The following is a 14,055-nucleotide window of genomic DNA, read 5'->3' as shown; positions in this document are numbered from 1 at the left end:
CAATAAACACTGCCAACAGGATCATCTGGAACTACGGCTGAACTCAACATCCTTTTATTTCATAATTATTGTATTAACAATGCAACAGCAACCTTGCAATCACACAACAAAGTCTTTAGCAGAGGAGGCTACAGCCTCCAGTCTCTTCTACCACACGGACTTGTGTGGATCACAGAAATGCAAAATTAATGAAGGCAGCTAGGCAGCCACAGAAACACAAATAAATCAACAAGTGTAAAAACTAATCTTGATAATAGATTACATAATAGAAATAATAAGAGAACCCCCTGTTCCCCCCTTATCTCATGCAATCAGCATTTGCAGCACTCCGGTGCAAATTCAATCAGGAACCGACACAGGAACCATCCTGCAAGCGTACGTAATCTGATGGAAAAAGTAGCTAATGCATGTGCTAAGGGATAATATCCACAAAGGGAATTACCACTCACCCTATCTGGTTTTCCTTCCGGGGTGCTCGCACTGCAGTGGACCTCGGCCAGAGCAACTCGCAGCAGGGAGTCGAACAGAGGCACGGCCAGGTCAGAGGTCACCACACCCGAGCGAGACAGCTGATCCCGCACCTCGCACAGGGTGTCTTCTACAGACTGCAGCTGCAGAGGAGAGAGCGGGGCAGATCACACAACACGCCACAGGGAAATAGGTGGATAAGTGGATATGGAGCTCCTCTGAAGGTCCAGGAATTGTTTACCTGGAAGGAGAGATCCGGTTCGGTCCTCTGCAAAGCGGAACTGGCGCTGTGTAGGCAGATAGCTAACAGGGCTTCCAGGAGCCGAATGCTCTGCAAGGGCCATTCCTCCTCTAGCCCCCCGTCCGGATGACTGGGCAGCCCAGTTGTCTCGTCCAGGAGTGGCTTGTCGTTCTGATCAGGGACAGAACAGTCCCGCTTAGGCGGACTGGCCATGCCCTTGCCGTCCCTCTTCTTCTTGGGCTTGGCGTCTTTGGTCTTGGAGGTGAGCTTCTGGATGACCATGGTCATGAGGCGGGAACACACATCCAGGCCGCCCAACCTGAAGAACTGCCTCTGAAACACAGGACTAGCCAGGTAGACCCAGCGGCACACTGACCACACATCAGCTGCCCGTCGGATCTGCTCCTTGGAGGGCAGGGCTACGCTGTCAGGTGACAGGCAAGGCAGGCGGGAGCCCAGCGGCTCACTGGCGGTACTATCGTATCCTGACGTATCTTCCGAGTCGTTGGCGGAGTCTCGGTCCGAGTCGGCTTCTTTGCTCACACACAGGAAGGCCACACATAAAAAGAGGTTGATGGTGTTGAGGTGGGTCTCCCCTCGCTGCCTTCCGACTCCTGCTTCTCCAGCCGCTCCACGCCTCCTTTGCCGAGGACACGCTTCCTTCAGACCTTCGTAGAACTTGCTGAGGCTCTGTGGACCATCTCCTCCACCAGCACCCTGCGATCCCAGCTCCCTGACCGGCCCAAGGACCGCCTCTCTTTCCACGGCCTCCGCTTTTTCCAGTTCCTGCAGGGCACTGTCAACCTGCTGGTCCCATCCACTCAAAATCAACGTTTCAAACACCTTGAGAGCCCAGCAGCGCGTCGAGTCCAGGTAGATCAATTCAGTTACTTGGTTCAGTCCATTGCAGCTGAGGAACAGCTCACGTACCACGTGACTGTGAATGGTGGAGGAACGATTGAATAGATTTGTTAATGACAAACATTCAATGGCAAATGTCAAACTGTAAACATTACTATGATATGTAGAGATAAATAATGTCCATTCATGCTCAACAGTGCTAGTCTTAAACCATGTAAAACACATAATTATTAAAAAGAAAGTCAAACAAAGCATATCAACAACAGTGAGTGGATCAATACATTCAAAATGTCATATGAATCATCATAAAGGTAACAATCCTATGTGAATCAACAATCAACAATCTGATCAGGGGAAATGTTTTGATGTTAATGGAATATAACACCACCATTCTCTATCTTTATAAGTTAAAATTTGAGAATATTAATAGGATGCAGCGGGGGAGTTGGATGCGTTCCTCACCTCGATTTGAGCAGGGTAGGCAATGTTTGTAGGTAGACCAGCAGCACTTCTACAGGCAAACACTGCGCGTGATAGCTGCATGCCTGGGCACAGGTGGTGGCCACGCCCAACTGCTGGGCATGATGTGCCAGCTCCACCCCCCTTTGAAGCACAGGGCTGAAGATGTGGGTGTAGAGCTGCCACTGAACCACTGCATTGCCCCAAAGCGTCAGATGACAGACGTGGCCAGCGATCTGCTGGCTCAGCAGCCAGTCATCTCCAAACACCAGCTCTTGGTAGGACTCCAGGGCGTCCCACTTCCACAACATGTCCTCAGCGCCACCACTGGGTACAATCCCCTGTGATCGGTACAGCAGGCTGGATGTGGAGGAAGATGATGCTTCTCCACCAGGACCACAGCCCTGAAGTGTCTCCTCCAGGCCGGGCAGCTGGCTGCTGTCGAGGGTACAAATGTTGCAGGAGGCCAGTTTGGCCTTCTCTGAAGGTCGACCACCCCCAAGTTGCTCCAGGACAAGGCGGCTTAAGACGCTTAGAATGTGGGACTGATAGCTGTGGAGGCCTGGTGCCTGGAATGCCTGTAGCAGTGGTCCAATCACGGAGCGAGGGTCCATGCAACAGCAGATCCCAACCACCTGAACGCCAGTCAGAACCTGGAGAACCGCAGGACCGGTGGGCGAGAGTCGCTGCAGCAGCCGCAGACACTGGTGGGCACAGGCAGCCAGGCAGCAGCACCTCTCGGGGTACCGAGCCTCGCCCTCAGCTTCGTCCTCGAAAGGGTTGCGAAGAGCGGCCTGCTTGAAAGCAGAGACAGGAAGTCCTGACAGGTCCCGGTGGTGGTGCAGGAAGTGGGAGTACTCGCAGCGGCGGTGTCGACGCCGGGCACACACAGACTGATGCAGCTGCTCTGACTTGGCCTTCTTCACAGCGCTGATGATCCTGAGGACACTCGCTAGCAAGCTACGGAGCCGATCGCCGGCCTCGCTGCCGATCTCGGAGTCTCGTGCAACCGCCAGGCCTTCCAAGCGAAGGGCGGTGGCTTCAAAGAGCTCCAACCCACGGTGCTGGATGAACTCATGTACCAGCTCCAGGGATTGGCTGAAGAAGAAAGGGTTCGGTGCCGAGGCCTGGAGGCATCCCAGAAGCACTTGTAACACCCCCTCGAGCAGCTCAGGGAGAAGTAGTGCCCGATGGCGGTATCGCGAGAAGGAAAAGTCCTCCTGCACCTCCTGCAGGGTCTTCTTGGGCCGAGGTGCAAAAGGATCTGCCTGCCGCTCCAGGCAGCCGCGGATCTTAAGCGTGGCTTTCAGCAGGTCGGTCAGGCTCCGCCTGAGATTGTCTGGCAGCGCCTCGCTCTGGCTCACGTCCACGAACATCAGGTGTAAAATGGTGCGCAGGAGCATCCGCTGGACCAGGGCTATTGGCTCCTCCGTCCAGCCTCCAGCAACTTCATCTGCTCCGCCGCCGCCACCTCCGCCTGGCCCGCCGCCCCCGGGACCGCAACACTCCCCAAACTCTGTCAGGATCTCTGTGAGCGTGGGCACGACTATAACTGCGAAGCCTGGACTGTGGTTGACGGTCATGTCAAACTTGCAGACCTTCTCCAGCAAAGACAACAGCACGTGGCACAAGTCGAAAGGGGAGTTCTCCATGCGGTTAAAAATAGAGAGGGCGTTCGGATCAGTCAGCGTGTCGGCGTCCAGGGCCTGTGGCCCGAAAAGCCTTGGGTGAGGCTGGTTACGTTCCAGTGCGCTCATGGTGTCGGACGGGGGATTCGGAGGTGAAGGAACCAACGTCTGCGGCGCGTCTGGTTGGTGAGGTGGCCCGGTTACGCGATGGGTGAAGGCATGAGGCCTCCGGTGCTTCGGCCCCGGGGCAGAAGCCTTGTCGTCAGAGTTTGCGTCGGAGTCTGAAGTGGACAGCTGGCTCTTGCGCGCATCCCTCACAGAGTATCGCTGAGCGGTCCGCCGCGAGCGCCGTGACTTCCAGGAGTTCTGAGCATCCGTACTGGTCTTCTCTAGTCCTCCCTTATTGGAGCCAGTCCTTCCTTCCCAGCTGAGAAACACCTCCAGCAGGGAAGGCAAGATGAAATCTAGAGAAATAAATGATGGACAAGCACACGTGAAAAGAATAGAAATAGACTCTAAATACCTTTCAGTCCATCAGAAACCTCATCCTGTACTTAGCATCATATTTGACCCAAACATCTCCATATTATACAAGTCTAGTTTATATAAGATCATTTGTAGAATTATATGTACAAAATATAAATGTAAATTTTAAAAGCGCAGAGATATTGTCATGAAGAAAAATGACTAGCCTGGGGCTTTCTCCTCCTGCACTGGAATCTTCCAGACCAGTGGGAGCAGCGACAACAGCAGAGTAAGCAGCTCCTCCCGACACGTCAGCTCCTGGAAGATCCAGACAGTTTATCTACAGGAACATTCACCCACAACCCTCTTCCAGACTCTTCAATGCTTGTTTCCCTCCTCTGACTCTAAAGGCAGCTTGATCTAAACTAACCAGCCAGTACGAGATGTGTGCTTCGCAAATGTGGCATCCGCGTTGGCCACACGACCCTAAATGCTGGCTCCACCCTGAAAACCGCAGAGTAGGGCAGCATTCCTGACAGGGAGGAGAGAAAGCCCTCCCGCAAGTGTGAATTAAAACCAAACACCGGGGGCTGACCAGGTTGACCAGGCTCAGAATGCAGGGGCGAAGAAATGTCTAGTTTTTGTTTTTGAGAAATGGGGGAGTTCTGCAGATTTGCCCGACAACCAGCGTGCAAAAACAAGAGAGTACGAAGCAGCAAGAGCAGCCGATGGGCCAGCAAGCCCACAACGCATCACTGCGAGGTCTATCGAACACGCAGATGCATGCAATAAATGACACTGTACTGCTGGTCCAAACCACATGAAAAACGCATCTTTGACACAAGCAAATAGGCAGCAAACCGTACACAGCTGGGAAACCACTGATCCAGAAGACACCTAGAAGAGAAAAAGCGTTATCAGGGCACAGTGTGCAGTCCTTGCTCTGCCCTGGATCACCTTCAACAAAGTGGCGAAGTCAGTACGCTTACTGTGCCAGAAAACAAGTGACACTGTCTCAGCACTTTTAAACATTCGGGGCCTTTGGTGGCAAACAAGAGCGCCGTTCTGTATCTCTGGTGGACAAACAAATGGCTTTATATGAAACGGCCATTTTTCTTGTGACAAATCAATTGCTTCTGAAAACGACACTGGAGGCGCAAGACTCTCAACACAAGCAAACAGTTTTTCAAGCAATTAGTCATCGTTCTAGAAACACACAGAGAATTAGGTTAGCGCCACAAATGGCGCTTCCTTAACTAATATTTAAGGAAGAATGGTCAAACGTGACTAGGGCAGATCAATTGAGCAAAAATTGTAGGGAGAGTGGCCACGATGAAAGGAGTTTCTCAATAAGAAAGTACAAGAAAGCACTGGACTGACCAAACCACCAAACTGGATGTTCTGTGGTGTCTAAATTCTGATCTGAATTATCGCTGTCCTCAACACATTCACCAGGCACGGTGAAACCGCACAAAAATGAACAGTCAATCACATTCAAAAACACGAAGAGCACCGGGAGGTCAACAGTCATCTGCTCTATTATATGCAAACATCTTCTGAAGGAATTTTAGTTCTCCCAAACGACTGCTTTATACCCAGCTGTGTTATCACATTATCAGTCAAGTCTAGCGCCATCTATGCTTAATTTTGCATTTTATAAATAAAGTCGAGATAAACTGAGTCAGACTCACCACCGATCTGTAATGCAGATCGTTTATTATTAATAACAGAAGCATAAGACATGTTGAGCATGCTGGTTGATTTCACCTTACCACTCAGATACAGCATAGCAATTCATGGACTTTTTCAGAATCTGAAACATGCAGATAATTAAAATATGTCCCACACCTTGGCAGCTGATATAAATTTTAAGATATTGTTTTCCTGGGCACAGTCAGACATCCTAGGCTGTAAGATCATGGAACTGGAGGTCAGACTGGATAAAAAATCTGTTCAGCCCTGTGATCGCTGTGATTCGGATGGAGAATATCTATTTAGGACTTGTGAAGTTGTTGCAGATGATAAAGTAAGTGTTCTGCAGCAAATAACTGTAACCTTAGTGGGAAAGTAATAGTAGGCATTTCACAGAGGAAAGGTGTTTTAATGTGTAGTCTCTGAGGGGCTTTACCACGGAGTGCACGGCATAAAACCAATTAGCTTCATGCAGAAAGAAGAGCGGAAATCAATGGGCTCAGCAACACAAGGGATGAAATTAAGGAATAAATAAAGAACCGAGGAAGCCTCAACATGATTCCTGCATCATCCCCTCAAGTCATAAAGTCGACACTTATGGACTTAGCATGTACGCATTACTTCATAAGGTTCACTGCCATACAAGGTCAAGTAGATAAAACACACAAAACCACACACACACACACACACACACAAACACAAGCAGCTCCCTTGTCTACCTGGTCGATGATGGAGTCCAGGGTGCTGAGCAGCAGAAAGCCCCGCCCTCGGACCAGGTACTCCCCGAGGGCCACCATGTGACTTTCCTCCTCCTCCTCTGCCCGCTGGGCCACGGCGCTGCACAGCTGGAGCACGTCGGTCAGGAACTCCCGTGCCAGAGTGTTACTGGCCCCACTCATGTCTGAGCTGGAACAGGGAGGACAGGGACGTCATTTCTCCGCATCACAGGACAAATTTGTTAACTGATACAGGAGTCTAAAAATAAACTTTGCAATTAGCCTGTCACAACTGGAAAGAAAAATGAATAAATAAATAAATAAACAAACAAACACTAGTATGAATTATATATGACTAGGACTATCTATAACTAGAAACTATATCAAATATCGTCACTGAAATATTATGAAAATGTGAATATTCCACATGAGCGTGTCTGAATTTTTCTCTCTGCGTGAAATAGCATCAGCATCAGCCTGGCCAATCACAGCACAGACTTTCACCCACTCACTCATTCATGCCTCCCCTCTTCCTGTTGTAACGGAATTAGAAAGGGAAGCACAGACCAGAACACGTGGGCTGCTGCTCATGCGTGTGTTAAGGAAAAAACTATGCAATATTTATTAAGGTCTCGTCTGTGACATCATAACCATGTACTGTAAATAAATGACAAAAAAACGAAAGGTCTAGTTCAGATTCTTGTTCCCACAGATGGTCCGCTCCAGAACCCTGCTTCTTTAATTAATGAACTGGTTCTCTACCTGATTTAATCATTATATACTGCATCGTTCGGAAAATACCTTTAAACACTAAAGTGCAAATCGGAAAAATGCCTGCATGCAAGACAGTTCGTGTTTAGGTAACATCAACATGTAATAATGGTATAAATGTTCATACAAGCACAATTATAATGTTCAAAAACCACAACACCGATACACACGCCTGTGAAGAAAAGAAACACGCCATCCGAATTCTAATTGCTTTTAAACAGACACACACACACACACACACACACACACACCAATCACCTACCTCTTATTACAGGCCCAAACCATACAGCACCACAGTACCAATCCAAACACACGTCTGCTGTGAGCTACATAACGGCTCGGGTTCTCCACTGGAACTGCAGTAGAACCCCGTCCTCATGCCTCAACGTGAAACACTAATGACCGAATTTTCTGTCCTGCAGCACAAATTCCATTAAAGCGGAATTTCGAATGGAAACTTTCCAGATTTTGAGTTGATCAGCGCATCACATGAAAGCTTGTGATGTCACATGGCGCTGGGACGGGGACAGAAGGGGGCTGACCTCCGGTCAGCCTCTCGCAGTTCTGGGTCACACCAGCTCCACGCTAATCTTACCCCACTCACCGACACTGACCAGAGAACTCATGACCAGGCGCCCCGGGCATCTGCAGCTTCTGGCCTCGGGCCCCGCCCCTCTGCACACAGCCCGGGGGCTTTCATCAGCTCTGGAGCACACTCTTACGGCGACTCTGTAACTGGGAGGCCTGCGGTTCATTAAAACGCAACTTCTGAAGCATGCTAAAAGTAAAATACAAATTACAAACGCTGAAATGTTTTCATCTAAACCTTTTAAATGGATGGATGAGCACTGTTGAACGGTTAATTATGGTGTCATGTGTGCATCAGAGCACGGTACACTGATTTGTCAACACGCTCAGCAGAAATCGACAATTAAACATAAGTAAACACTTTTGTCAGTGAATAGTATTTTATTTATTTGTAAATGTAGATAAAAAACTGTAATTGAAACAACCTTATGTTGTAACTTGTTTTATTGCTGCTGCTAATGTGTCTGTCCTTGTCTTACCAAAATCTTTTTTTTTTAGATACAATGTTTGAAATATTATAATTTCAGCAGCAAACTTTATTTAAAATATTTCTTGTCTTTATTATTTGCAACATAATTTAAATAACCACATCCTAAATGGTAGCTAAATAGGTCCAATTTTATAAATGATAAACAACTGTAATTGACAAGAGGACTATTAAAATAGTTGTTAGTTGCAGTCCTACCCCACAATTCATTTAAAGATTAGTTTGTGTGTGTGTTATATGTTGTGAAAAACCAGCTGACATCTGGATAATCAATAGTTCCAGTTTCTCAGGACTCACAGATACACACTGTACTGTACTGTGTAGTAAAAAGATCAGTCTTGATGCTAACACAAACATGACAAATGATTGAATTTAAAGAAAAAGCATTTCGCTTCCTCTCGTCTTAATTTCACACTTCCACGGGAAAACCACAGCGTGACAATAGGCCCGTTCACCCACTTCGTCACATGGCCGCTTCGACCGTAAACAAAGCCATAAACATTTCTCTAATCTCATGTGGTCCACAAACGCGTCTCTTATCTGCAGGTGTCATGTGGACAAGGAACCATTCTGGCCTTTTCAACCCAAATGTCCAGAGCGGACAAACACCGAGACACGTCCTCCTCACACCCCGTTCAGCAGAGGGGGACACAGTTGAAGGGGTCAGGACACGGCCTGGTGGAAATCCAGCCTGTCAGCACCGCACTGTTAACCGTTTCTTTGTTATTAATAGAAATTGCTCATAATCACAGGACTGTGGTCATGAACAGAGCAGAAAAGGGCTAAAACACGCTCGTCCACATTGATCATATGTCGTTTCTTTTCAATTATGGCTAACCCTGCAGAAAAAAAAAAAAAAATATATATATATATATACACACACACACACACACACACACACACACACACACACACACGTATATAAATAAAAATTCTGAGGTGCAAAGAGAATGCGGGTAGGGCGCGCATCACTGTGTGATGTGTTGCTTTACAACAGGAAGTAGCCATGTTAGTCCTGTCTGCAAACAGCCCAGGCAGAATTGCACTTCTACTGAAAAAAAAAATAGAATCAGTGAATCTATTACAATGCGTCATATAACATGACATTAAGCTTTGCTGATTTGCATAAAACAAGCAGCTTCTGCTTTCAAAACCCGAGTTTCACATTCCGGCCTTTAGACGCAGTCGCTGGTGCAGTTTTTTTCTTTTTAAATATACATATATGCATTAAAGATAGAATACTAGCGGTCTTTAATGACAGTTCAGAAGGACACAGTAAATCCCTGCTGGTGCATCTCATTTAATCCCTCAAAATGGAATAAAAAGATTCCATCCCACTCGATTATCCAAAGCAGCTTCCGGATGAGGACTAACAATTACGCTTCTGAGGCACTAAAATTGTCTATGAACTGCAGGGTGGAAGTGATGTTGACGTCGATGCAGAAAGTAAAAGGACACAAGAATGGGTGACGAGAGAAAGAGAGAAGTTAGCACACAGTTCCCTGCCTTCAGCCAAAATAATGATTAATCAAAATAAATGATTAATTATCATCTAGATGGAATAACTGCCCTATAACCATTAAATCATGATGAACATCACAATCTACACGTACCAGAACTTTAATGCATCCTTGGAACCTGCTTCTTGGAGGTGTCGCACACAGTGGAACAGGCAGAGGAAGCTCTCCAGACTCTGAAGGCTGACCTGGGGACAGGAGACAAATACAAGTGGCTGTGAAAGACGTGTGCTTCCCTGTCCTGGTGAACCTCTTGAGGAGACACAACCATGTCCTCAAATGCTAATGTCTGCATCCGCGAGGCTCAGGATCGTCACTTGTTCGACCTTAATAGCCTTCTTCTACCCCTTCCTCCCTGACTTCCTGTCACAGCTGTTGCCTTACTGGAGCAGAGGGGTCATCATGTGAAAAGAGACAAGGCATGAAGACGCGCAGCTTCCTATCAGGCTGTGTGTGTGTGTAAGCAGGGGATTTTATTTACCACACGAGAAGAATAAATCCAACATGACGATGGTCCTTAACTACAGCTGACTGACACGCCCGCCTGGCCTCTTGACCTCTTCAATGGTAGACATGTCCACTGGATATTCATGCTAATACCAGTTTAGAGCACGACACCACAAGTATGGACAACTTCCTGCAGCCAGGGCCATGATTTCAAAACCCGACCGTCCTCTGATCGACAGACATATCACATCAGTGACAGATTATGATTTACAATCAGTAGTTACAGAGACAGTCCCCCTGGAGACACTCAGGGTTACGAGTCTTGCTCAGGGACGCAATCACTGTCTAATCTGGCCGTAGATCGGTGACTCGTTCCGCTCTACACAGGGTTCTTACACATTTTTACATTCCTGTGCAAATTAAAAAATATATATCGCTAAACAAAATGTACCTAAACCAAACCCTGAAAACGCTTAACAGCGTTTCTTCCTCCAAGTTCGCGCAAGCCCGAGTCTGAGTAAAACGGGCCCCGTCTGGTTAGGGAAAAGATAATCAAAAGGAGACATGCTGCTACGGAGGTGCTGGAATTTGGAAGCAACGTACGCAGTACCAAGTGACGTGGTTCAGTACGTAAAGCTGGCAAAGATACTACACAGCTGCACTAGTTTTAAACGTAATTGTAAATGTAGGAAAAAACATTACAGGAACTATGTACTTCATTATACATTCGTGTGTCACTCAGATTTCAATGACATTATATGTTTATTTTGTAAAAAATTCATTTTTTTTCCAATTCCATGCCTTTTTCTCAGGTTTTTAATGACCGTAAGAACCCTGAACTCAGTCGGTATCAACTCTACACCATAAATCAAGATTAACACAGTGTCACGGGTTGATGTGGAGATCCAGATTTAATTTGTTCATCTGGGGGTCATGAGAACCAGGCTTCACGTCTCACGGTCTTCTCCTCTCCCGGCATTTCATCACAATCTGTTCCACCAGGGCAGCCATTCATATAATCTTCAGGTTCAATAAGATGAGTACCACGATACAGACATATTAAACCACTTTTACACAGATAATTCAGCCATTTCAAAGCAGAAGCAGCATATCTGAACACACGAAGATGAATGAATATGACAAGAGAGGACAGGAATAAATCTGCTGGTTCATCTGTTCAACCCCATGAGACTGGCCACGGCATGTGACTGACCAAGCCAACCAGCGTCCAGGTCAATCCGGGGATTTCCATCAGCGTGATCGACAGGGCGCTGCTGGTGGCTGAGGTGACCGGGGAAAACGGACAGATTTCTGGTCTGTCTTAAAGGTATAGTGGTTGAGATTGCATTACTTTCACATCATTGTACATTAAATTATTTTGATGCATTAAGCTGCCGAACCTGCTGGTCCATGTTGATCCGGCACAATGAGGGGACGTGGAAACATGGACAGCTACTCAAGTCTCCTGAAAAGATCTTACACCTAGAAATAATGCAATAAGCTTCAACACGTATGCATTTTATGACAGATGAAGTGAAAGTGAAGCAGCCATGACAGGCGCCCGGGGAGCAGGTTGTGGGGACGTTATGTTGATGAAGGGGACCATAGTGGCACCTTAGTGGTTCGGGATTTGAACCCAGAACCCTTCGATTACGGGTCCGTTTCCTTATCCGCTAGGAACCCAGACCTTTCAACATTGCAATTAAAACATTTAAAGTCCCAGATATTAGATATTAATTAATGAAAACCTCAACCAACCTCTGCTCCAGCCTGTCACATGACTCCATAATCGAACCTGTTCCCTTCTACTCCAGTAATGGACCATGAGGGTGGTGTGACTGCCGCCTGATATGTAGAAGCTGGACATGGTTACATAACCCTCTTTTCCAGTTTATGCTATTGATCTAATTGCGAGTGTGTGTGTGTGTGTATGTGGTTGCTCATGGTGGAACATCTGTGTCATGAGGTTTACTCAGGAATTTAGAATTTTATATATATCACACAGTACAGATTTAAACATTAATATCACCATCTGCACGATTAACGTCTCCTGCTGGAAAAAAAAACAAAAAAAAAACACAGTACCACAGCACCTCACATCACGGAGTGACAGACACAAAAATACATAAAAAGAAGTTTTTTCATGATGCTACTCCACAGAAAAATAAAAAAAACTGTCTCTCAGTCCGTCCGCCTGACAGCGCCGCCTGTCTCTCCGTCTGTCCATCCGCCTGACAGCGCCATCCACATATTAAAATATTGGCCTGTATTGAATCACCTTCTAAGTAAAAAGACATTTACTGCAACTTCTTCCAGACGTTCCACACTCACTCACACACACACACACACACACACACACACACACACACACACACACACACACACACACACACACACACACACACACACTCCTCTAAGGAGTTGCAGGAACGAGAAAGTCACCAGGTCACAGAGACATCAATTATTCACTCAGCAGAGTCAATTAGTCCGATCCCAAACTGACAGGTGAGCAGCACATGCATAAATACATAAATGTCATATATAATGCATATCTATACATTATCAATGCAAAAAAAAAAAAAAACACAGTTGCCCATATTAATAAGAAGTTTAAAAGAGTAGAACTGCGCTTTCGGTGACATTTCACATCCACCTCAGCACGTAATCGTCTTCTCACATCTCTTTATGTCATGTTATAAACTAGCCGCTTCCTTCAACACCTCTGCTCGCCCACTTCCCCCTGCCCTTCGCTCTACTGCATCCTGCAGTTGGAAAATGGGGACTTATCCGCTTCTCACAGGTCCCCAGCGTCCCCGGGCCCCGCTGGACCGACTCTGAAAAGCCCCCACCCTGCCGTTCCACAAACTCCAGCAGACGGTTTCCCCTCGATTGCAGGTTTGCTCACCTCATCTCGTTACAACAGTCAAACTTTTGGAGAAAAGGGGTCACTGGTCAATTTCTGCTCTTCTTCTTCCTCTTCATCCTCTGCTTAATTTGAATCGTTTTTTACACTAACGTTCTCCCGCTCAGTTAGACTGGGAACTCGTGCACGCCCATAGAGAAGTAGGTTCCATCTCAACCACAGGAAACACGTTTGCAACAGGACACGGACAGGCAGCCTGTTGCACAAGCGGCCAAGCGGCGAGAAATGTTATGAAGGTGGGCGTGGTGCGAATCTGACTCGGTCCTGAATGAACATCTGCGCTTACCGAGACATTCTCTCGCCGCGCCGCAACATCCCTCCTCCTGACTGGCAGGTGACTGAGGTGACCGTGCGAAGGCGGAGATCAGACGCCGCAGAGAGACGGACGACGAGTGACAGAAAATCACTGTCCGAAACCGGAATCCCCGCCTTGAGGCGCCTCGGACGGGTGAGGAGGGAACTCCGGTTTTAACAGGAGAAAGACACCAGGCAGAAGCAGAAGTAGATCCCGCCCTCGTGAATTAATCACACAACGGGGTGTTATATCGATGAGCAGAAGACGGTGGAACATCTATCAACCACCAGCGCTGCGGTGCGGTGCAGGCCTGAGGCTCACCTTCTCGCCACAGACCGAGACTCATTCTGCAAAACATCACAGAAACAGAACCTCCAAGTTCACATTCTTTGTCATAATGCACCAAAACACGGTCGGTCACTGTGCTGCATCGGTTTTGCTCCGAAGTGAAGTGAAAGTGAAGTGATTGTCACTTGTGATGCACAGCACACGGTGCA

At 47.3% G+C, this 14,055-nt stretch overlaps 1 protein-coding gene across 8 annotated transcripts in view; it reads right to left on the bottom strand.

The window, feature by feature from the left end:
• Nucleotides 1-14,055, bottom strand: part of lyst (lysosomal trafficking regulator) — a 49,067-nt gene that overhangs the window by 32,595 nt on the left and 2,417 nt on the right. For 6 of the 8 annotated variants that reach the window (XR_003750506.1, XM_028988686.1, XM_028988679.1 and 3 more), the window contains exons 3-8: nt 9,990-10,081; nt 6,534-6,720; nt 4,350-4,440; nt 2,033-4,121; nt 710-1,646; nt 450-611 (exon numbers count right to left, since the gene is read on the bottom strand). Coding sequence is in view for 7 of the 8 variants with exons in the window: in XM_028988686.1 (XP_028844519.1) it covers nt 450-611; nt 710-1,646; nt 2,033-4,121; nt 4,350-4,440; nt 6,534-6,720; nt 9,990-10,081 (3,558 nt within the window). In the remaining variant the exon portion in view is untranslated. Of the gene's footprint in view, nt 1-449; nt 612-709; nt 1,647-2,032; nt 4,122-4,349; nt 4,441-6,533; nt 6,721-7,563; nt 8,028-9,989; nt 10,082-13,245; nt 13,520-14,055 lie in introns of those variants that run through there. The other 2 variants (XM_028988685.1, XM_028988684.1) reach the window with 2 other exon arrangements.

The sequence above is a fragment of the Denticeps clupeoides genome, chromosome 8, assembly GCF_900700375.1.
Source record: "Denticeps clupeoides chromosome 8, fDenClu1.1, whole genome shotgun sequence".
Taxonomy (NCBI): domain Eukaryota; kingdom Metazoa; phylum Chordata; class Actinopteri; order Clupeiformes; family Denticipitidae; genus Denticeps; species Denticeps clupeoides.
This window is presented reverse-complemented; position numbering and strand designations above follow the sequence as displayed.